Genomic DNA, 25,134 nt, shown 5'->3' on the forward strand with positions numbered 1-25,134 from the left:
CTGAATAGCTGTACTATAGTAAAATGTAATGCTTATTAGTTCTGTAAGATGATCATAGCTATATTAAATTATATAAAAATTAAATATATATAAATATATATATTCTTTAAAAACCTTCCGTTCTGCAGTACTGAACATTAAAAGTGACAGAATCTGGGGGGGTCGAGGGGGAATAGTCCTGAAATAGACCATTTAAAACCCAAGGAGCCTTGTTACTAGAATATTAATAAAAGCAATAATCGTCCTATAAATATACAAATGAAGGCTTGCTAAATTCTTAATAAATACTTTACCAAAGGTAGAATTTTATTTTTTTAAAAAAGGTTGAAAGTAACTTGATGGAAAGAAAAGCTGAAACTGTTGATTTAAGGAGAAATATGCAACATAAACAAGGATTAGAGAATCATACAGAAGGAACGCCTAAGACAAAGTGGCCAGACTGAGCCAAGAAGTGATGTGGGAGTAGATGGGCACTCTGTACTTTACAGAGTGATTTTAAAAGAATTGAACACTTTCCAAGAACTATTGCTTATTAACTAAGGCAGATATGAGCATGTACTAAACCCAGTTTTAAACAACTATCAGAGTTATTTCTGCAATCTCTGAAATGCTCAGTATGCATGCCTTCTATCCCACAGTTCACATCAGTGTTGTAGTCTGATTTATTCAGTTCCTTTGTAACATATTTACTGTTTGTGGTTAAAGTGGTCACTGTGATGTGTTCCTTCATTTCCTCAAAGCTGTGATGAAGAAGTGATACAAACATAAAGTTACTGACTGTCCATTTGTAGCTTGTGTATTGAGTAACAACTTTGACAGCATTCAATTCTTTTGTAAGTCCCCTTGCATTCTTCCTTGGCTCTGTTGTGTTTAGCTGACTTGGTGTACTTTATATTAAGCTGCTGTTATTTGGTGGCTCAAAAATTCACAGTCTAGAAAAAAATTTTGGTTCAGTTTGAACCAAAATGACTTTTGTGATAATATTGATAAGTTTTCCTTATTTACCAATTGTAAATGATATTATTTATAAAACTCACATTGTGCTATACCTTATATTCATAATTCTGTTTAATCCTCTGAACAAGTCTATAAAGTAGGTTCAGTTACTAACACATTTTTACAAACTAGGAACTGGAAGCTTTGAAAGGCTATGTAGCTTATCACTTGCTCATTCCCTAGAATTTTTTCCCTATAGTTGAATTATTTTCTGTTTTCCCTCAGAAGTTGATAATTAAAAATAGGTAAAGAAACATAGTGAGATTCTAATCACTAATTTACTTGTAAGTGGAATGAATATATATATGCAGTTTCACAGTAGTGTATTTCAGTACTTGAATAATGTATAGGCAGGAGAAATAGTAAGGTACCATCCTTTTTTAAAAATTGCATATACTTGTTTATTTTTATATCTGTAGTTGTGAAACTTGTTTATGATGAAAATGTCAGAAACATTTATTTTAGTATAGAGTCGCACTGTTCACAGGATGTATTTGAAAAGTAGTCAATCCAGAATATTAGCAGGTTTAAAATTTAATAAAGTTCATTTGATAAAAATATTTAAAACTTGGACTTCCCTGGCAGTCCAGTGGTTAGGACCTGGCGCTTTCACTGCCATGGCTCTGGGTTCAGTCCCTGGTCAGGGAACTAAGATCCCACAAGCCACATGGTGCCACCAAAAAAGAAAAAAAGTTAAAGCTTTGTGTTTAAAGTCAATACATTATGAAGCAAAATAAAATGTTACCTATTTTTCTGAAAATTTTACATATATCTTTAATACATAATATGTGTTTCAATTAGTGTGTGTGTTAGATGTACTATTACATATCAAGATAAAAAGACTAATATGGTAATTATGTAAAAATATTATAATGGCAAGTTTTATACATGAATAGCATTTTAAATATTTTATACAAACCAGTTCATATTTGCTGCATTTTGTTTTCTTTTAAGTATTTTTCCAGCTCTTAAGTGGTAAAGCTTTGGTTCTTACTTGCTGGTCTGCATGAACCTAACTTTGCAAGACTGCTGTTATTTCCACCTAAGGGACCACTTCTTTTGCCTTGTTACTATGCAATCACTATTTTTATATGCTTATTTGCTATGGCTGCATTATTGTGGATGCTGGCATTCAAATATGAATATTATGAGAGTTCTAATATACTTCATTTTCATAGCTATTATCAATTCTTGACTTTTATATTTGGAAAATGTGAGTAACTTAAAAAGTTTAAGAAAACCAGAGCATTGCAAAGGTCATGAATACATGTAATTTTTTCAGTTTCTCCAGTTGAAGGAATGTTTGTCAAGGACAGTTTTTCAAAAGACTAGTATTCCTTGTTTTCTAAGACCACTAGAGAACAGGTTTAGTAGAAGGCTTAATTTTCAGAAAAATATAGGAATTACTGGTTCAGAAATAAGAGAAGGGAGAAAAACCCAAGACAGTCAGCTGGTTTTGAAAAAGTAGTACATATTTACTTTTATATGTATTATCTCATTTGACCCTCACAACATCTCATTTTTTTATTTTTATAGAGAGGGAGCAGAGATCCATGTAGATTATATGTACAGTGCAAAGTAACTAGAAAACTGGCGAAACCAAGCCAGATTAACTCTCAGCTCCTCTGTGTCTCCCAATTTCCTCCCAGTTACTGTTTGGATTACATCATGCTGACCCTAACTGCAAATAAGGAGGCATTGGAAAATATTCTTGGATGACTCTGTTGGAGCATGATTTGAGGTTGAACTATAAATACTTTGTGAATTACCACAAAAGAATAAACTAAGTCTGTGTAACATTTATCATTTGCTTGCTTTCATGTGACTAAGTGGAAGAACATATTTGCACAGGATACAGTGTACTCCTAGAGAAGAGATGTATAGGATCAGTATTGTACTGAGGACCTCACACTGAGGAGGGAGTGTTCAGGGCAGTTGCCAGCTTATGTGTAGCCAGACTGCACTTTGGCCCATGGGGAGGGAATTCTCGTCCAAATTTCACTTGTGACCAAAACACCAAAACACTAGAATTTTACACAATTATGAAACATGAAGTTGAAGTAAAATAAGTCGCTCAGTCATGTCCGACTCTTTGCGACCCCATGGACTGTAGCCTACCAGGCTCCTCAGTCCATGGGATTTTCCAGGCAAGAATACTGGAGTGGGTTGCCATTTCCTTCTTCAGGGGATCTTCCCGACCCAGGGATCGAACCCAGGTCTCCCGCATTGTAGGCAGAAGCTTTACCGTCTGAGCTACCAGGGAAGCCCCAATATAATTAGGTTGAGTCAGGTATCACAAAAACATTGATATTAAGTATAGTTCTTCTGACCTTTACTTCTGGAAACATTGATAGACTACATCTGGAATGGGGACCCAGAATCTATTTTTTAGAAGTGTCTCAGCTGACTCTGGGGCATAGTTAAGTTTAAGAACCACTGAATTGGATCTCAGCTGTGGAGGATCTTGAATATTTAATTGAAGTCTCCAGATTTTATCCAGAGATTATTATTATTACTTAATTATTCAGTAAATAATTAAGATGTTTATAGGGTATATGTTATGTTCCAAGCATTGGGAATATAAATATGAAAGAGAGAGCTCATGCCCTTCAAAAGCAGGAAGTGATGGGGAAACAGAGGTATTACACTCATCAGTATAAAGAGGTTTTCTGGGAAGATACTGAAAGATATCTCAGCCAGCTCTGGAGAAGGTGTCACATGAAGGAAGAAAGTATAGGTTTTCCCAACAGTGGGACCAGGAATGAAATCGTAAGAATGACACCCTGATTATAGTGGTTTTGTTTGACTAAAGTGTGGGTCACAGGATGGTTAGTCGGTTCAGTGACAAGAATGAGAGATGGCAGGTAGGGGATAGATTGTGGGAATTTTAAAATACCATATTTGGAATTTCCTGGCACTCCAGTGGTTAAGCCTCTGTACTTTCATTGCTGAGGGTACAGGTTCTAGTCAGGAAACTAAGATCCCACAAGCTGTGTGATGCAGCCAAAAAATAAGTAGGTAAATAAAATGAGTTTAGATTTCATCTTAACAAGCTATCATAGGCTCTTAATCAGGGTTCCTTCTTAAGAAATTGAATCTGATAGCAATGTGAAGAGTGGATTAAAGTTCCAGAAGGATTTGGAGACTTCAGTTTAGTATACTTTGTCATTTAAAAAGTGATTTTGGGAACTCCTTGGCAGTCCAGTAGTTGGGACTTTGTGTTTCCACTGCAGCAGGCATGAGTTGGATCCCTAGAGGGGAACTAGGATCCCACAAGCCACATGGTCTAAATAAAGAAATAAAAGTGATTTTGCCATTGGAAAATGGATCAAATTAAGATTGATAATTCAGATTAAAATTTAGTTTTTGTTCTTATTTGTGTAACATTATGTTTCTTTGTGGTATCATGAAAATCATTCATTTTATTCTCTGTATCAGGCAAATTTAGAGTATACTGCCTGAACCTATTTACAGTTTGATTCTTTGCATTTCCACTGGACAGTCATCACTTGTCTGTAGATGCTGTTCTTGTGACATCACCCATGAAACTTGAGGGATAAATAAAGTCCATTAGAGTTATTATAGCTGTGAATTTAAATAAGATCTTTCCAGAACAATTGGTTATAGAGGATATTTTATATTTAAACCCTCATTTAAGAAATCTTGGTGGTTAATAGATATTGTGGATTGCCAGCATTATGCGCAGTTGGTTACCCTTTGCCCTCATTTGCTCCACTACAGACACTGTGGCCTGCTTCTGTTCTTCATGTGTATCCGGCACACTCCTAGCTCAGGTCCTTACTACTGCTTTTCCTTTTGTCTAGAATGCATTCCCCCAACATCTATATGGCTCACTTCCACTCTTCCTTCAGATCTTTGGGCAAATGTCATCTCAGGAGAAATATTTCTTAATCACCCTATTTATGATTGCAGCTTATGTCTCCTACTTCTTGTCCCCCTTTCCTACTTAATTTTCTCCATAGCACCTGTCACCATCTGGCAGGCCATGGATTTTACTCTTTGTTTCTTGTCTGTTTCCCCTTCCTGAAACTCTTAGTTCCATGGAAGCAGGAACTTTGTCTGCCCAGCTATGTATTCATTATTTCTAAAACAGTACCTGGAATAAAGTACACAATTATTAGAAAGAGAGTAGGAATGAATGGGTGAGGGAATGAATGAAAATATGAATGGTAGAAAGCATGTGTGAGTAAATGTATAAATGAAGAATATTTAATGATGATAGTGCCTGATATTTCTGTGGGATAGATATGAGGTACTGCATTATAAAATTGATACCTTTTTTTAAGTTTGGGGAATTTTTTGCTAGTCTGCCTGGCAATATATTTAACTTAAACTGGCATACAACATTGAGTTGCAGTAGTGTGTTGTAATAAGTATTGGTAGAAATTGAAATCAAATGGGTTTGTTACTTTTTAAAAATGTTTCCTATTAGTGAAAATCCTATCACCATTGATTGGATTAAGTAATAGAGATAAAGAAAAATTCTCCTTAACTCTTTTTGGTGATGTATCAAGTAATACATTTATCCACAAATGACTGAATGCTGGCCAGATTTATGGCTTGAGGTCTCTTTTTGGGGGCCTAGAGGTGTATGAAGTCTGATTTTCACATCACAGAATGATGTTTTAGAACCGCTGACATAGGTGACTGCCCTGGTGGCTGTGGGACTCACCCATTCATTGGAGCCATAGTGAGCTTTAACTCTGGATGTCTCTGAACTGCTGCTTAGTTGCTAGTTTTGAGAGTTTTACTGCAGTTAATAGATGAGGAGTTGTGAAGAAAGCTTAGAACTCCTCCTTGAACACTTAAAAAACAGATGCTCTGATTCCTCCAAATCCCTCAACTCCAACACATACACACACACATCCCTACCCCTGACCATCCATATGCATGAGCACTTAGTCCAGATAACCAGGTCTAAAATGCAGCTAGGTGAATTCTACACCAAGATGTTGTTGAACATACTTAAAGCAACTAGATTGTGGACTCCCTTGAGGACCTGCCTGGTTCTGAGTTTTCTTCTCCTTTTTGAGTATGAGGATTACTCTTTCACCTTAGGACCGTTCATCTAACAATAACTGCTTTGCCAGAGTCTGCTTTTTTGCACTGAACAAGTACTACATTTATTTATTTTTTTCTGTACTGTGTGCTTGTGTTCATCACTTTTACTTATTAGCTTTGTATTCTTTGCATCCTATAGCATGTTTGCTGGTGGTTTTGTTTTCTCTGATATTTTGATCAGTTTACATGTTATAGATTTTCTCATCTATAAGAAACAGTTTCTTAAAGTCTGCACTTTGCACTAAGATTTCCATTCCCTTTTCTAACTTAATGCACTAAGCATCACTTTGATTCCTCTGATTTTAGGTTTCTGAGGTATTCTCGCCTATCTGTTTCTTGATAAATTTTCAAGTTTATATTAAAATATTCAAGTTTACAGGAGCTATAGCCTTTATCTTGTCCTTCCAGGCAAATATTACAGTTCCTTATTTTTCAACAGCTTCGCAAAGGCTGAAAAATTTGCCTCGTACTTCCCTCAAAGCCAAACAGTTGCTTCAAACTTCATCTACAAAAAGAGGTAACTACAGCCTCTTACTAAGTTTTAAATTTCAGCAAACGATCAAGCTAGTTAAATCTTTCACCTTTTGGCATACTGAATCAGTGATGTCTGTAGGGCACGTTTTAGTCTTTTTTTTTTTTTTTTAATAATAAAATAATGTGGATTCATTCTCTGTTACTTGGATAAATCCAGAAGAAACTAATTTTCTACAGAGGTATGTATTGAGTTGCAATTCTGAAAGGAATAAATGATATTTATTTATGATTGCTTTTCATATTAGAGAATTTATCATTTTTCTTACCTAAAACTGAGAGGCACTGTTTTAATTTTGTTAGATAAACTAATAAATGCTTTAAAATGTATGAAATGCCAGACATTCTGTATGCAGTATTTTTTCTTCTGACTTTGGTGTTTGGATTTACTTACCTGTAGGATGAAATGGGCCTGTTTTCATATTAGAGATTGATTGAGGTTAGAGCACAGTTATGGTTAACTGATGATGTTTGGAATATTTATGGAATGGCAGTTTTTATAAGAACTGAGTGTTGAAGAAATATCTGAAGGTTGGACATCAAAGCTATCATATTGGTTCCAGGAGATTGAATGTATGGACAGCTAGGAAAAAGAATTGGGAGAAACACTGTGGGGTTGGATAGACCAACAGTAATAAGAATGAATAGGACTTCCCTGGTGGGAAGTGGTTAATAGTCCATAATTCTGCTTCTCAGGGCAGGGTTTGATTCCTGGTCCCCCTGGTCAAGGAAGTTCCAAATGCTGAGCAGCCAAGAGAGAAAAAGAATGAATAGAAACCTCAGAGAATATGGGACAGAATAAATACAGGCAGTGAAGAAAAATATTTCCCCTGTCTGCATAGATTTCCTGACAGCTTCAGAACTCAACAACTAACAATATGAGGATAAAACACTAACAGCACGTTACATGGAAGAGGAGGTTTGAGGTTTGATTTGTTGAAAAAACGATTTAGTTAATATGGTGACAGAAGTGCTGAAATAGATATCAATACTTTAGCAAGTTCATTAAAAGCAAATGATTTAGCAGTGATTTGGTGGATAAGTATAATTTAAGGAAATACTGTTAGATATTAGAATCCCAAGAAAATAGTCAAATAGAAAATAAGAATGTAGGAAAGTTTGTGTTTTGGATGTCGGAAGTTGATCTTAGGCCTCCAGTAGGGGTGTTTTCTGGTGCCCTCTGTCAGAAATGCGGAATAGATTATGCTCTTTTATTGAAGAAGAAGGTGACTTGTTAAAGATCATGAACATTTTAGAAATGTTCTTAAATTTTTTGGGGACCCTAAGCCTCTTTTTTGAGATTCCCAAATACTTTTGAATATTTTTAGGTATGGGAAGAAGGTGAAAACAGAAGATCATGAAAGGATTGTATCTACAAAAGGGCAAGAGAGTATATTAAGTTTATATAAATTGTATTTTTTGGTATGTTCTACAAGCTGCTTCATTTTGGGCGCCTTAAGTTTATATAATTTAAAAATTTTACGTGATTCTGTGTTACTCTTTATTAGATTGAAAGTGAAAGTGACAGTCACTCAGTCGTGTCCAACTCTTTGTGACTCTTTGGACTATATAGTCCATGGAATTCTCTAGGCCAGAATACTGGAGTGGGTAGCCTTCCCCTTCTCCAGGGGATCTTCCCAACCCAGGGATTGGACCTGGGTCTCCCACATTGCAGGCGGATTCTTTACCAGCTGAGCCACAAGGGAAGCCATTATCAGATTGAGAAGATCGTAATTTCTGGCTGACTTTTTGGGGGAGGGGTGGGTAGGGCCTATGGAGATTACATTATTTTTGTGATTCTGAGCTACCAGACTACCTAGCCTCTGTGACAGCAGGAACACTGAGTCTCATAGCTCCTGGTGCCTCTAGCTGTCTAGTTGACGTGGTACAGGGAGAGGAGTCAGTGCATGTGCATGTTTGATATTTTTGTTCTTTTAATTTCATTTTGTTTAATCTCTTAATTATCTTAATCCAGACTCCCATATTTTCTGGTTGGTGTTGTGGCTTGGTGATCACTTACACTGTAAGTTCTAAACCAATGGAGAAATGGTTTATGACAGGATTTTAAATACTAATTTAACGACTGGTAAAGCTGAATTGGAGAATCTCTCTTGACTGGAAGGCCAAAATGGGTTTTCTGATTTCCCCTCATGTCTTGACTTTGTGAGAAAAAGGAGTCTGCTTTGGACTGTGGGATTCTCTGATCTTGGAGGATGTAAAGCAGACAGGACATATGTTTACAGGTAACTTTACAAACCTGCCTAGTAGAGAAACATGGACTAGATGGTAAATTGCCATATAAATCAAATGTTCCTTATCCTGGGGATGAACCTATAACGTTTTCTAGAAAGCTGATTTACTTACTTTAAGGGCTCAAAGAACCGTGGGAAGAGGAAGAAGTTTTCCTTAAACTCTTGGAAACTGATTTTGATTGCATTTAGTAGTGGCTGGAGTTTGAAGATGGGAAGAGAAGTAAAACTATGTTGCATGGCACAAAAGAAACACACCATGAACATTTGTTGATGAAGACGATCATGCCACTAACTCAAGAGGCTGGACACATCCCTGTTTGCATTTTCTTCTTGCAAAGCTTTTGGCTTTCTTCATCCAATTTTTCCCTTTGAGAAGAGGGAAGAAACCCATTGTGTGTTTTTAAGACTTCATAGAAATGACTGCTTAAACTGTTTTGATAAAGATATGTTTTATCTACCTTCAGTTGTTGGAGAATCAGTGAAGTAGAGATAAACAGGGTGGGAACCTAACCAAGTTAGGGGAAGAAAATGACTAATTAGAAAAGTGAATGCAGAGCTCAGGGCAAATTTAAATGTTTTTTATTTTTATTTTTTTTAATTTAAATGTTTTTTATTTTTATTTGGAAGGAAAGAAGCAACTAAGGAGTTTGTGATGATAGTTGTCTAATACTGCTTTAATGTTCTAATTCACTGTATTTTGAGATATTTAACATGAGATAAACAATAGTTAATCAGAGTCCTTAATGATATGAACCCAGGAATTTTATAATTACTCTGGATCTAAAATTTAAAATTTCTTGTGTTCTCTTTTCTGTCAGTTAACATGTACTGAATCTGAATCAAACAGGATACATGCATTATATCCTTTTCTCTTTTTTTCTCTGTTTTAGCCCCTCTTTACTTTTTCTTCTACTAACAGTTGTGATCAAAGCCAGCCTCTGCCACAAACAGCTTTTCGAAGCAGTTAAAATGATAGGAGTTGCTCTCGCTCCCATGACTTTGTTGTATACAGTGGGAGAATGGGAAAGAAGAGCACAGAGGACTGTTCTTGGGGCTCCCTTCAAACACAAACATTCTGTTAGACCATGTCATGCTGTTTTGGAATGATGATTGAATGGATTGTATTTACATTTAGACTTGCTAAGGCTTGCGTGATTTTCTAAGATTCTTTTTTCTTCTCTAGTTAAGTCTTAAGTACATTGATTAATTTCCTTTTCTGAGAAAATCCTATTTCAAAATTCCCTCCTCTCTGAAATTTGTGCCTTGATTTTCCTGATTAAATAGGACTGCATTTTAGAATGTTAAAAATCTAATATTCTGTGGTCTTAAAAAGATCACCTGATTCCAATTTACCCTCATATTGTTATTCCTCCCTAGCCCTCAAGTTTATAGATAAGGCAAAATGCTGCTGCCATTAGAGAAGGAAACATTTTTTACAATAGTGAAGCTACAGCTTAGTGTACCTCTTTATAAACTCTCTAGTTTTCTCTCAGTTTATACATTAACCTTATTAAAGTATTTCTCTCCATATCTTGAGATTGTGTTAATAGAACATTTTGACTTCTTTCATAAAGGAGTCCTTTCATTCATCTAAGAACTTAAATATTAATACAGTTAAAAAGGTTTCTGATTTGTAAATCTTATCTTTTAATCCTTGTTATTTTAAAATACAACACCAATTCAGAAAACCATATAATACATAGAGAACTTAATGAATTCCTATAAGGCAACAACCTTGTGACTACCATTTATATCAGGAGACTAGAACTTACTCCCTTAGATGCTCTACATCCATCTACTTTCAAACACAATCCTCTCTTGACCTCTTTTCACCAAAGTAGCCATAATTTTTATTTTAGAACTTCCAGAAGTTCCTTACTTCTCTGTATTTGTCATCCAAGTAATCAAACTATAGTTTTGCCTCTTTACTATGTCTTTTTAAGTCTCCCTTAATTTATAGCTCTCCTCCAACTCTTTACTACCCCTTATTGTTTGAAGAAACCACCAAATCACTTGTCCTATAGATGTTCACACAAATTGGAATTTCTGTGATGTCTTTTATCAGGTTCCTCTGTATTTCCTATAAATTGGTAGTTATCTTCATGCTTAATTAGATTCAGTAATGTTATTTTTGGCAAGACTATCTCATTGGTGGTGGCACTTCTTCAGGCAAAGGTGCGTACAGTGGGGTTGCCTGTTTCATGTGGTATTAACAGGCATTGATGCATAATGCCTATATCCTTACTTTATTAGGAATTGCAGAATTGGGTTTTTCAATTCTAACATTCCTTTATTTAAAATAAAAAAACTAGTATGCAGAGAAACTTATTCTTTGGTAAACCAGCACTAAAGGTTTATTTCAGTGCTTGTTCTTTCCCTTTATTTACCAGTTTGCAAAATAAAAAATTGGCAACCCAGAATTCTTCAAAGATAACCAGTATTTTTCTTTAATATGTGTCATTATAAATGTATAGATTTAAACAAACATTTTTTTATTGTGTTTCAATCTATTCTGGGCATTTTCCCAACTTTGGTAGAAGCATCATCAAGTTGGTGTTCAGGTCTTTTTGACACAACCGTGGTAGTCTTTGATAAAGTCTTAATAAACTGATATGACAAGATTGGCTCATCTTTTGCATTTCCTGCCACAGACCTGGATTTATTTTTTTTCCAAAAACCTTGATTTCTTTAGGTAGGCAATGGAATCTCAGAACCAAAATCTTAGTTATTACTTATGCTCTTTGCTCTCTTGTTGGTCATTGTTTCTAGGTCTTTTCAGTTACCAGAACTGTATATGTGTAGGTTTGTGTCTTTTTTAAGATTGAGAGCCTTAATGAGTTCATGCTAATACTTCCCTTTCAAATTTAGGGCTTTAGCCTCTTTTAACTTATTATCTATCTTTCTTTTATCCTGCTCTGAGAAGCCTATTTCTTGGAAACACAAAGAAATAGAGTATCATGTAACAATTTTTCTCCCATGTTTTACAGAGAATCTTCTGGGGATAAATAACATTAGTGTAATACACCATACAGTATGGTTACTAAAAACAGTTTATAGAACGTTTCCCATATATAACTATTCCATATTCTCCTTTATGCCTCATTTAGAGATAGCTCTACATTTAAATAATATCTCATGGTTACTACCAGTCTGTTGATATTGTCTCACCAGTCAGTTTTCTTATTTAAAGCTTATCCTCTAGTAGATTCCTTCGGAAGGAGTTATGGGAACAATATCCATTCTCTCATTTTTTGCATGTTGGTGACAGCTTGTTTGCTATTTTTATATTTGAAAGTCAGCTAGATATGAAATCTTTGGCTCATATTTTCTTTCCTTGAGTATCCTAAATATATGACTCTTATTTTTTGTCAGGAATAAAGACTTGTTTCTGTTACAGTCATTTGATATTTTTATCTAGATGTCCAAAGGTTTTTTCTTCTCTTTAAAGGTCAATAATTAATGATAATGCATCTCTGTGTTGGTTCTTCTGAGTTGATTTCCCCAGACTTGTGATGTGTTATTGCAATTTAAAGTTGCAGAGATTTAAAAATTTTAGACAAGTTCTTTAGAATTACAGTTTTCATCATTGTGTCCTTTTGCATTGCTTTTCTCTTTTTGTAGGTATTCTTGTACACATATTAGGTGTTCTTTGCCCTTCTTCTATATTTGTTGCCTTCTCTTGAATCCATTTCATCTTTCTTAATTTCTTCTTGTTCTGTAAAAGTTTATTTTCATTGTTTATTTCTCTTAAAGCACTCTGTTGTGTATGGTGACTCTTGTTCCTTCCATCTTAGACTTCACTTTGAAATGATTTATTTTATGTCTAATTCTTTTCTGTGTTCCACCATCTCACTTTTGAATGTTTTTCGTTATTTATTATTTATGTTCTTTTGTAGCTTGTAATTTTCATCTTTGTGTGTGCGTGCACATCAGTTCAGAGAAGGCAATGGCAAGCCACTCCATTACTCTTGCCTGGAAAATCCCATGGATGGAGGAGCCTGGTAGGCTGCAATCCATGGGGTCGAGAAGACTCGGACACGACTGAGCAATTTCACTTTCACTTTTCACTTACATGCATTAGAAAAAGAAATGGCAACCCACTCCAGTATTCTTGCCTGGAGAATCCCAGGGATGGGGGAGCCTGGTGGGCTGCTGTCTGTGGGGTCGCACAGAGTCAGACACGACTGAAGTGATGCAGCAGCAGCACCACCACCACCACCACCACATCAGTTCAGTTCAGTTGCTCAGTCATGTCCAACTCTTTGTGACCCCTTGGACTGCAACATGCCAGGCTTCCCTGTCCATTGCCGACTCTCGGTGCTTGCTCAAACTCATGTCCATCCAGTCAGTGATGCCATCCAACCATCTCATCCTCTGCTGTCCCCTTCTCCTGCGTTCAATCTTTTCCAGCATCAGGGTCTTCAGGGTCTTTTCTTTCTTTTTTTTTTTAAATTTATTTATTTTTTTGCTTTATAATATTGTATTGGTTTTGCCCTACATTGACATGAATCTGCCATGGGTGTACACGTGTTCCCCATCCTGAACCCTCCCCCCCCACCTCCCTCCCCATCCTATCTCTCTGGGTCATCCCAGTGCACCAGCCCCGAGCACCCTGTATCATACATCGAACCTGGACTGGTGATTCGTTTCACATGTGATAATTTACATCTTTCAATGCCATTCTCCCATATCATCCTGCCCTCGCCCTCTCCCACAGAGTCCAAAAGACTTCTATACATATGTGTCTTTTTTGCTGTCTCGCATACAGGATTATCATTACCATCTTTCTAAATTCCATATATATGCATTAGTATACTGTATTGGTGTTTTTCTTTCTGGCTTACTTCACTCCAGTTTCATCCACCTCATTAGAACTGATTCGAATGTATTCTTTTTAATGGCTGAGTAATATTCCATTGTGTATATGTACCACAGCTTTCTTATCCATTCATCTGCTGATGGACATCTAGGTTGCTTCCATGTCCTGGCTATTATAAACAGTGCTGCAGTGAACATTGGGGTACACTTGTCTCTTTCAATTCTGGTTTCCTTGGTGTGTATGCCCAGCAGTGGGATTGCTAGGTCCTATGGCAGTTCTATTTCCAGTTTTTTAAGGAACCTCCACACTCTTCTCCATAGTGGCTGTACTAGTTTGCATTCCCACCAACAGTGTAAGAGGGTTCCCTTTTCTGCATACCCTCTCCAGCATTTATTGCTTGTAGACTTTTGGATCGCAGCCATTCTGACTGGCGTGAGATGGTACCTCATTGTGATTTTGATTTGCATTTCTCTGATAATGAGTGATGTTGAGCATCTTTTCATATTTTTGTTAGCCATCTGTATGTCTTCTGTGCAGAAATGTCTGTTTAGTTCTTTGGCCCACTTTTTGATTGGGTCGTTTATTTTTCTGGAATTGAGCTGCAGGAGTTGCTTGTATATTTTTGAGGTTAATTCTTTGTCCATTCAGATGAGTCAGTTCTTTGCGTCAGGTGGCCAAAGGATTGGAGTTTCAGCTTCAGCATCAGTCCTTGTGATGAATATTCAGGACTGATTTCCTTTAGGATGGACTGATTTGATCTCCTTGCAGTCCAGGGGACTCTCAAGAGTCTTCTCCAACACCACACTTCAAAAGCATCAATTCTTCGGCTCTCGGTTTTCTTTATCATCCAACTCTCACATCCATACATGACTGCTGGAAAACCCATAGCTTTGACTAGATGGACCTTTGTTGCATATGCATGGTAGACATATTTGGCAAGATTTCACCATTAGTAGAAGTATTATTCTAGTCTTTATTTTCTTATGTTCTTTTTTTTCATATAATAGCTTTATATGAAATTTGGCCTCATTCTTTCTGTTGTTTATTGTTCTATGAAATTGGTTTTCTAAACACTTACGGAGTTTTAAGTTTCCAATTTATGTCTGTAGCGCTCCCTCTTCTGTTGTTTTAGGGAACTGTTTGAAAATGGGGCTGTTTCTTTTTTGAGGTTTCTTGCTGTTATTCCCCTCCCTTATTTTAAAATTCATTCTTTTAAACTGTACGCAAAAAAAGGGTAATACAATTAACCCTTGAACAACATGGGTTTGAACTGTGGGTTCACTTATGCGTGGATTTTTTCACTATACACATGTGCTGCAATACCACACAGTCTGGAGTGGCTGGATCCACAGGTGCAGAACCGTGCATACAGAGGGCCAGCTGCAACGTTACGTGTGGATTTCCACTGTGCAAATGGTCAGCACCTCTAACTCCTTGAATTACTCAAAGGTCAGTTCATAGGTTGAGCAACTGTTAACCACCGTCTGATTTTAGAAATTTTCGTCACCCCATTCCCCACTCCTTCTAGGCACTGGCAGCCACTAATCTGCCTCTGGATTTGCCTGTGCTAAACATTTCATATCAGTATAGGTGATCTTTGCAGCTGGTTTATTTCACTTACCGTAACATTTCCCAAGTTCATCGTATTTAGCATGTATTAGTACTTTGTTCCTTTTTTATTGCCAAATGATATCCCATTGTATGGACACAAACCAGTTTTGTCTATCCATTCATCAGTTGGTGGACATTTGAGTTGTTTCCCATTTTCTACCTGTTGTGAATAATGCTGCTGATGCTGCAGATGTGTGTTGGTAGCTTATTTATTATCTATCAGTGTTTTTGTATATATGGAAGAAAAGCTAGTGAAGCTGATTCTCACAGGTTTCTTCTGCCTCTATGTTTAATAAATATTTTCTTTATATGCTTAGAAAAATAATGGCAAGTACTGTATAGTAATGAAAGAAGAAATCAAAGGCTTTTTCTATGATTACTTGTCAGCCATAAAAAAATTAATATACCTTGGTGTCATATCTTATAAAGCCTGCATAGGATAGTCCCACAAATAAACTTTCTGAGTCTAGTTGAAAATTAAAATGTTAAAAATGATATTTTAACTTTTACTCCCAGAGGTGTTTCTCCTTTGGTATTACCAGTCTGGGAATCAGGAGACCTGGATTCAAGGCCTCATTTTCCTGTTTATTTGGTCAATTGATTTCTGTGATTATGGCAATTTTCCTTCACTGTAGAGTGGAAGGGTTGTACTAGATGGTTACTACCATCTCTTTTAACAAGGATTCTTTAACTTTGTAATGAGAGAATCATGTTTACTTCATCTCTATGGTTTTTAATAACCAGAAATTATTTTTTTTAAGTCCTTATTATGTCAGTAACCTGTTGCCCATCATTTATCGTGCGTAGATCATTGAGGGGCTGGAATGAGTAGTGTAACTAGGATAATTGACAAGGAAGTATTTTTGTTCTTATTCTCTATTTATTAAAATAATTAATTGAATGGCATATATGTTTTAATAACTATTTTGTTCCCCATTAGTCTTGGTGGCCAATGTTTGGCATTATGTGTGTTTTTATTGCAAACTATATATTGGACATTTACATATTTTTTAAAAATTATACAATTAATGTAATTTGTAGTTTGGTTGACACATGACTGAAAACAACCACTTGATATGTCTAGTTTTTATATTGCAAGATAGTGTTTAATGTTGTGATAAATTATTTGTAAAAAATTCAGTGAATATTTATCAAGATAAATACAGTATACAGTTTAATCAGTTTCTGTTTTTTAGAGTTAAGTGCCTGCTAAATTATTTAAGCCTTAAATAGAAAATAAACAGATTTTTATTAAATGCTTATTAAAAGACAAAAATGAATATTTGAAAAACAAGAATCCTCATATCACCCACCATTTTAGAGATGACTCTGACACCACAGTTAACATTCTTAGTCATGTCAGTTTTATAAATAGAATTCTAATTCTTGCTTGGAGCAGATAACATTCCTTCATTTTGTGCCTTGGATCAAGTGTAATTCTTGATATCCAAAATGAGTAAAGAGAAATTATGTCCTGCTGTCATAATTAATTTGGGCAATAGAGCCTAATTTACTTAATCCCTATATTTTAGTCAGTTTATCAGAACAGCCCAGGAGACTGTCCTGAGTGGCATTGTTGAATATCTTCCAGAGAACTGAGCTGCAGCAGGCTGAAAGGCACCATATTCCCTGGGTATGGGAGGCATGGCTATGATTTGTCTTATAAATCCTGTAATATTTTACATTTTATCAACAGTTTGCTTATACATTACTCATTTGATCTTCACAGCTAACCTGATATTTGCTGAAACTTGTTTTGTTAGATTTACATCTGTGTATTTATTTTTCTCTCTTTTGGGGTGCAGTGCAAATGGTATTGCATTTAAAATTTATATTTCCATACACTTACTGCTGGCATATAGAAATATCGGTTTTTATATGTTTATCTTCCATTTTGTGAATTTCCTGAGCTTAGAATTTCTGGAAGATTTTATTTTTTGTCAGTTTTTTAGATTCCTTGGGATTTTCTGTGTAAACAATCATGGAGAGAGGTTTCTTTTTTTCCTAACCCATTGTTGTTGTTGTTCAGTCGCCTAGTTGTGTCTGACTCATTGTGACCCTATGGACTGCAGTACCCCAGGCCTCCCTGTCCCTCACTGTCTCCTGGAGTTTGCCCAAGTTCATGTCCACAGCATTGGTGATGCCATCCAGCCATCTCATCCTCTGACACTTTCTTCTCCTTCCACCCTCAGTCTTTCCCAGAAATGTGTTAGGTTGGTGCATAACTAGGCTCAAACACATCTTTATTAATCAAAATAGGAACCATTACAATAGACACAATTTTGCCAATGAGAAATAGGTTTGCTTATTCCTAGAACATAAAAATCTGTGCTTTGGGATTTGATGAACTCTTGGAAAGCATTTTCTGCCACCTGTGGTTGTGGAACCATTTTCCCTGCAAAAAGTTGTCAAAGATGCTTAAAGAAATGGTAGTCGATTGACAAGAGGTCAGGAGAATATGGCGGATGAAGCAAAACTTCATAGCCCAATTTGATCAAGTTTTGAAGCATCAGTTGTATAACGTGCAGTCAGGCGTTGTCATGGAGAAGAATTGGGCCATTTCTGTTGACTGATGCTGGCTGCAAACGTTGCTGTTTTTGTTGCATCTCATCGATTTGCTGAGCATACTTCTCAGATATAACAGTTTCGCTAGGATTCAAAAAGCTGTAGTGGATCAAACCATAGCAGACCACCAAACAGTGACCATGACCTTCTTTGCATGCAAGTTTGGCTTTGAGAAGTTCTTTGGATCTTCTTCTCAGTCCAGCCATGAGCTGGTCGTCATTGGTTGTCACAAAATCCTGGTATCATCATACATCACAATCAGATTGTGAAATGGCTCATTGTGTAGAATAAAAGACAACCCTTCAAAATGACAATTTTCTGATTTGCAGTCAGTTCATGAGGCACCCACTTACCAAGCTTTTTCATCTTCCCAATTTGCTTCCTCTGCCAAACGACCACAGAATGGTCGACACTGAGACTTAGGCAACTTCTCGTGTGGTTAGTTGTAAGAGGATTAGCTTCGATGGTGTCTCTCAGTTGGCATCTTCCTGGATGGTCACTATGCTCCTCCTCTTCAGTGCTCTCGTCTCCTTTGTGAAACTTCTTGAACCACCACTGCACTGTATGTTCGCTAGCAGTTCCTGGGCCAAATGTGTTGTTGATGCTGTGAGTTGTCTCTGCTGCTTTATGACCCATTTTGAACTAAATAAGAAAATCACTTGAAGTTGCTTTTTTGTCTAACATCGTTTCCATAGTCTAAAATATAAAAAACAAGTAATAAGTCATTAGCAAAAAGCATAAAGCAAGAAATGTACGTTAAAATGATGTGTAACATAACCACCTTTATTAAGAATCTATTACAGTATCAAATGGCAAGTTTCAACAATGTAAAAAACCTCAGTTATGTTTGCACCAATCTAAGTCCATTGTTTTCTTTTCTTATTTATTGCACTCACTGGAACTTCTAGCACTGAGTTGCATAAGAGTGATGAGAGCATATATCCTTACCTTGTTCGTGATCTTAGAGGGGAAGCATTCAGTCTTTCCTCATTAAGTATAATGTTCAGTTCAGTTCAGTCGCTCAGTCATGTCTGACTCTCTGCAACCCCATGGACAGCAATATGCCAGGCCTCCCTGTCCATCACCAACTCCCAGAGTTTACTCAAACTCATGTCCTTTACATTGGTGATGCCATCCAACCATCTCATCCTCTGTCATCCCCTTCTCCCACCCTCAATCTTTCCCAGCATCAGGGTCTTTTCAAAAGAGTCAGTTCTTTGCATCAGGTGGCCAAAGTATTGGTGTTTCAACTTCAGCATCAGTCCTTGCAGTGAATATTCAGGACTAATTTCCTTTAGGGTTGACTGATTTGATCTCCTTGCAGTCCAAGGGACTCTCAAGTCTTCTCCAACACCACAGTTCAAAAGCATCAATTCTTTGGCGCTCAGCTTTCTTCACAGTTCAACTCTCACATTCATACATGACTACTGGGAAAACCATAGCTTTGACTAGACGGACCTTTGTTGGCAAAGGAATGTGTCTGCTTTTTCATACGCTGTCTAGGTTGGTCATAACTTTTCTTGCAAGGAGCAAGCTGCAGTCACCATCTGCAGTGAATTTGGAGCCCAAAAAACTAAAGTCAGCCACTGTTTCCACTGTTTCCCCATCTATTTCCTGTGAAGTGATGGGACCAGATACCACAATCTTAGTTTTCTGAATGTTGAGCTTTAAGCCAACTTTGTCACTCTCCTCTTTCACTTTCATCAAGATGCTCTGTAGTTCTTTGCTTTCTGCCATAAGTGTGGTGGTATCTGGATATCTGAGGTTATTATTATATATTGTTTATATTGTTATATAGTATAAGTATAATGTTAGCTGTAGATTTTTTTGTAGGTGCTCTTTATCAAGTTGAAGTTCCTATTCCATGTTTTTCTGAAAATTTTGTCATGAATATGTGTTAAACTTTGTCAAATGCTTTTTTCCATCAAGAGGTGGGCTCATGTAATTTTTCTTCTTTAGCCTGTTAATTGTGGAGGATTATGTTGATTGATTTTCAAATATTGAACTATCTTCACATCCTGGAAAAAAAACCCACTTGATCATGGTGTGTAATTTTTTTTTTATCTATCACTGAGTTCTTTCTGTTTATATTTTGTTAAGAGTTTTATGTCCATATTCCTGAGGGGTATTGGTCTTCAAGTTTCTTTTTTGACACTGTCTTTTTCTGTTTTGATATTATGGTTGACATTTCATAAAATGAATTAATTATGATTTATTCTCTCCTCTTCTCTTTTCTGGTAGAGAGTATATGGAATTGGTGTTAATTCCTCTTTAAACATTTGGTAGGTTTTTTCAGTGAAGTTGTCTATGCCTGGAGGTTTCTCTTTCAGAGGATTTCGAGTTATGAAATTCAGTTCAGTCAGTTCAGTTTAGTCGCTCAGTCATGTCTGACTCTTTGCGACCCCATGGACTGCAGCATGCCAGGCCTTCCTGTCTGTCACCAACTCCTGAAGCCTACTCAAACTTATGTCCATTGTGTTGGTGATGCCATCCAGCCATCTCATCCTCTGTCGTCCTCTTCTCCTCCTGCCTTCAATCTTTCCCAGCAGCAGGGTCTTTTCTAAGGAGTTGGTTCTTCACATCAGGTGGCCAAAGTAATGGAGTTTTAGCTTCAGCATCAGTCCTTGCAGTGAATGAATATTCAGGACTGATCTCCTTTAGAATTGGTTGACTTGATCTCCTTGCAGTCCAAAGGACTCTCAAAGTCTTCTCCAACACGACAGTTCAAAAGCACCAATCTTCGGCACTCAGCTTTCTTTATAGTCCAATTCTCACAGCTATACATGACTACTGGAAAAACCATAGTTTGGCTAGACAGTCCATTGTTGGTAATCAGTTTCCTTAATAATTATATGGCCATTCAGTTTATCTGTTACATACCAGATGAGTCATGGTAGTTTGTGCATTTTGAATAGTTGGTTCTTTTCATCTAAATTGTCAGATTAACACGTGTAGAATTGTACTCCCTTGTGATCCTTTTAATGTCTCCAGGGTCTGTAGTGATATCCCATTTCACTACTGATACTAATACTTTGTATTTTCTCTCCTTTTTATTTTGTCAGGTTTGTCAGTTGTAAAAGAACTCTCTGTTTCATTGATTTTTTTTTTCTGTGCTCTTCTATTTTCAGTCTCATTAATTTTTGCTCTTTATTATTTTCTTCTGCTTGCTTTGAGTTTTTTTACTCTACTTTTTCTAGGTTTTTGAAGATAGGAACTTAGATTACTGATGTAAGACTTCTTCCTAATTATGACCCACAAACTTTGATATTTTGTATTTTAATTTTTATTCAGTTCCATATATTATAAAATTTCTATTCAAGTGTATTATTTGGTTTTCAGGTGATTTTTAAAATCTTTGTTACCTTTTAGTTATTGATTTCATTATATTATGATCAGAGAAAGTACTCTTTGTAATTTCAGTTTTTTAAAAACTTGGTGAAGTTTGCTTTATGGCCCAGGGTGTACTCTATCTTGACTTGGCTTCTGTGGACACTTGAAAAGAATGTATTTTCTCCTGTTGTTGAGTGGACTGTTCTGTTGATATAAATGTCAATTAGATCTTATAATTGGTGGTGGTGATGTTGAGTTTTTACATACGCTTGCTTGTTTTCTGTCTAGTTCCATTAGTTGAGAGGGAGATGTTGAAATCTCCAACTATTGTGGGTTTGTCTATTTCTCCTTTCAGTTCAGAGTTTTTCCTTCACATGTTTATAGCTGTCTTTAGTATGTACACATTTAGGATTGGCTTGTCTTGGTAATTTGACCCTGCTTTCATTATGTATTACCCTGCCTTATCCTGTGTAATTTTCTTTTTAATTGTCTGATGTTACTGTAAACATCATGCTTTGCTTTTTGTATTGTTGGCATGATATATCTTTTCCATCCCTTAACTTTCAACCTCCCTATATTTTTATATTTGAAGTGAGTTTCTTATAGACAGAATAAAGTTAGGTTATATTTTAAATGCATTTCTACCAAATCTGGCTTAATAATTGGTACAGATGGGCCATTTACGTTTCGTGTAATTATTGATATGCTTAAGTCTGCCATTTATTTGTTGTTTTCTGTTTGTTTTCCCTATTTTTCATTTATCTGTTTTCTTTTTCTTGCATTCCTGTGGGTTACTTGAACATTCTTTGGAATTCCATCTTGACTTACAGTGTTTTTTCCCTTTCAGTTTTATTGAGATGTAATTGGCATATAACACTGTATATATATAAGGTATACAACGTAATGATTTTGATTTCCATACATTATGAAATGATAGCCAATTAAGTTTAGTGAACATCCATCATCTCATGCAGCTACAAAACCAAAAAATCTTAAGATTCACTCTTTTAACAACTTTCATATATAACATACAGCAGTTAATTAAGTTCTATCAATACATTATATCCCTGGTACTTACTAGTCTTATAATTGGAAGTTTGTACCTTTTGACCAACTTTGTCTGATTTTCTCTCTCCACTATGGCAACCACAAATGACTTAAATGTAGTGTTTTTGAGTGCATATATTTGCATAGTTATTGTAGTGGCTGTATTACATTATATATGCATAACATCATATATACATATCAGTATCTCATAGTTCAGTTGGTAAAGAATCCGCCTGCAATGCAGGAGACCTTGGTTTGATTCCTGGGTCGGGAAGATCCACTGGAGAAGGGATAGGTTACCCACTCCAGTATTCTTGGGCTTCCCTTGTGGCTCAACTGGTAAAGAATCTGGCTGCAGTGCGGGAGACCTGGATTCGATCTCTGGGTTGGGAAGGTCCTGTGGAGAAGGGAAAGGCTACCCACTCCAGTATTCTGGCCTGGAGAATTGCATGGACTGTATAGTCCATGGGGTCACAAAGAGTCAGACACAACTGAGTGACTTTCACTTCACTTCACTGTTGATGTTATCATTTTATCAGTTCAAGTATGTAAACCTTACCTTTTTTCCTGTATCTTTACCCTCACCCTATTTGTAGTTGTCTTAAATATTTACTTTAATATTTCCAATGCCATTAATATTACAAATTTTTCTTCAACCTGCAAATATAATTTTGAAAACTCAAGGAGAGGGAAAGCCTGTGAGTCTGCCTATATTTTTGTTTACCTTTTTCTTTCTTCCTTTCTGGTATTCCAGGGTTCCATCTTATCATTTTCTGCCTGTTTATAGAACTTGTTCAGCTGGGTTTTTTTGGCAGGGTAGTGGGGAGGAAATGGGTCTGCTGCCCACACATTGTCTTGGTTTTTTTGTCTTGAGAATGTCTTGATTTTCCCTTAATTTTTCTAGGATATTTTCTCTGGGTATAGAATTCTGGGTTGACATTTCTTTTCTTTCAACTCTTGACAAATTTATGCCACTTTCCTTCTAATCTCTGTGGGTTATGATGAGAAGTCCACTGTTATTAAAAATTCATCTTCCCCTGTAGGTTATGTGTTATCTCTCTCTCTGACTTCAAGGTTTTTATTGTGTTTCATGTTCAAAAGTTTAACTGTGATGTGTTTTGACATGGATTGCTTTGGATTTATCTAGTTTAGTGTTCTCTTAGTTTTTTGAATCTGCAGGTTTATGTCCTTTAGCAAATGTGGTGAGTTTTCATACACGGAAGTCATTGTTTCCCACCATACTTTTTGTCCTCTCTTTCTCCTTTCTTCCTAGTACTCCAGTGACATACAGATCTAAGCCTCTTGTAACCCTACAGGTCCCTGAAAATTCTGTTCATTTCCTTCTTTCTTTTTTTCTATTGAACTATAAACAGTTGGTTTACAATGCTGTGTTAATTTCTGCTGTACAACAAAGTGATTCAGTTATACATATATGTACATCTTTAAAAATTCTTTTTAATTATGGTTTTATCACAGGATATTGAATGTAGTTCCCTGTGCTATGCAGTAGAATCCTGTTGGTTATCCATTCTATATATAATGGTTTGCCTCTGCTGATCTGAAACTCCCAATCCATCCCTCCCCCGACTTCATTCCCCCTTGGCAACCACAGGTCTCTTCTCTGTGTCTGTTTCTGTTTCATACATAGGTTTGTTTGTGTCATATTTTATATTCCACATGTAAGTGATTTATGGTATTTGTCTTTCTTTTTCTAACATTTTTCACTTAGTCTGGTCATCTCTAAGTTCATCCATGTGGCTGCAAATGGCATTATTTCATTCTTTTTTTTACAACTGAGTAGGATTCTATTGTGTATATGTAACACATCTTGTTTATCCATTCATCTGTTGATAGATATTCAGGTTGTTTCCAGGTCTTTGCTATTGTGAATAGTTCTGCTATGAACATAGGACTGCGTTTATCTTTTTGAATTGTGGTTTTGTCTGATGTTTGCCTGGGAGTGGGATTGCTGGATCATATGATAGATCTGTTTTTAATTTTTTGAAGATCCTCTGTACTGTTTTCCATAGTGGCTGCATCAATTTACATTCCCACCAAAAGTGTAGGAGGGTTCCTTTTTCTCCACACCATCTCCAACATTTATTATTTTGTGGAGTTTTTTATTATGGCCTTTCTGATGGGTGTGAGGTGATACCTCATTATAGATTTGATTTGAATTTTTCTAATGATTAGTGATGTTGAGTATCTTTTCATGTGTGCATTGCCCATCTGTATGTCTTCTTTGGAGAAATGTCTATGTAGGTCTCCTGCCCATTTTTCAATTGGTTGGTTGTTTTTTGCTGTTCAGCTATACGAGTTGTTTGTATATTTTGGAAATTAAGCCCTTGTTTGTCGCCTCATTTGTAAATATGTTATACCATTCTTTAAGTTGTTTATTCATTTTGTTTATGGTTTCCTTTGTTATACAAAAGCTTGTAAGTTTGATTATGTCCTATTTGTTTATTTTCACTTTTATGTTTATTGCCTTGGGAGATTTTTTAAGTCTGTTTTCTCTCCACAAGCCACAGGGTGCAGCCAAAAATAATAAGAAGAATAGAATTCCTAAAGTTTTTTTTAAAAAGTTCTATCTAGCTCTTCAAAAAATCTTTAATTCTCATCTCATGTTTATATATTTTTTTATATCCTTAAGCTTGTATGTAATAGTTTTTATAAACTATTACAGTAGTTCAGTAGCTCAGTCATCCCTGTGACTTCTTAATCTGTTTCTCCTGACTAATTTTTAGCCTAGCTTTGGTTATCACTTTATAGTTTCTTTATATGTCTACTGGTTTTTATTGGTTAGTAGACATTGTGAAGTTTTACGTTGTATGCTGGATTTTGTTATCTAATTTTAAATAGTGTGGACTTTATTCTGGCAAACAGTTATTTATAGATTAGTGT

The 25,134-nt window shown here is 36.1% G+C and overlaps 1 protein-coding gene across 3 annotated transcripts in view; it reads left to right on the forward strand.

Moving 5' to 3' along the window:
• SLAIN2 (SLAIN motif family member 2) overlaps window positions 1-25,134 on the forward strand; it is a 75,359-nt gene that overhangs the window by 43,883 nt on the left and 6,342 nt on the right. For 2 of the 3 annotated variants that reach the window (XM_069593088.1, XM_070292429.1), the window contains exon 7: window positions 6,518-6,595. The exons of the other annotated variant lie outside the window; for it this stretch is intronic. In XM_069593088.1, coding sequence (XP_069449189.1) covers window positions 6,518-6,595 — 78 coding nt within the window. The remainder of the gene's footprint in view (window positions 1-6,517; window positions 6,596-25,134) is intronic. 3 annotated transcript variants of the gene reach the window in all.

Source organism: Ovis canadensis, chromosome 6 (assembly GCF_042477335.2).
Source record: "Ovis canadensis isolate MfBH-ARS-UI-01 breed Bighorn chromosome 6, ARS-UI_OviCan_v2, whole genome shotgun sequence".
Taxonomy (NCBI): Eukaryota; Metazoa; Chordata; class Mammalia; order Artiodactyla; family Bovidae; genus Ovis; species Ovis canadensis.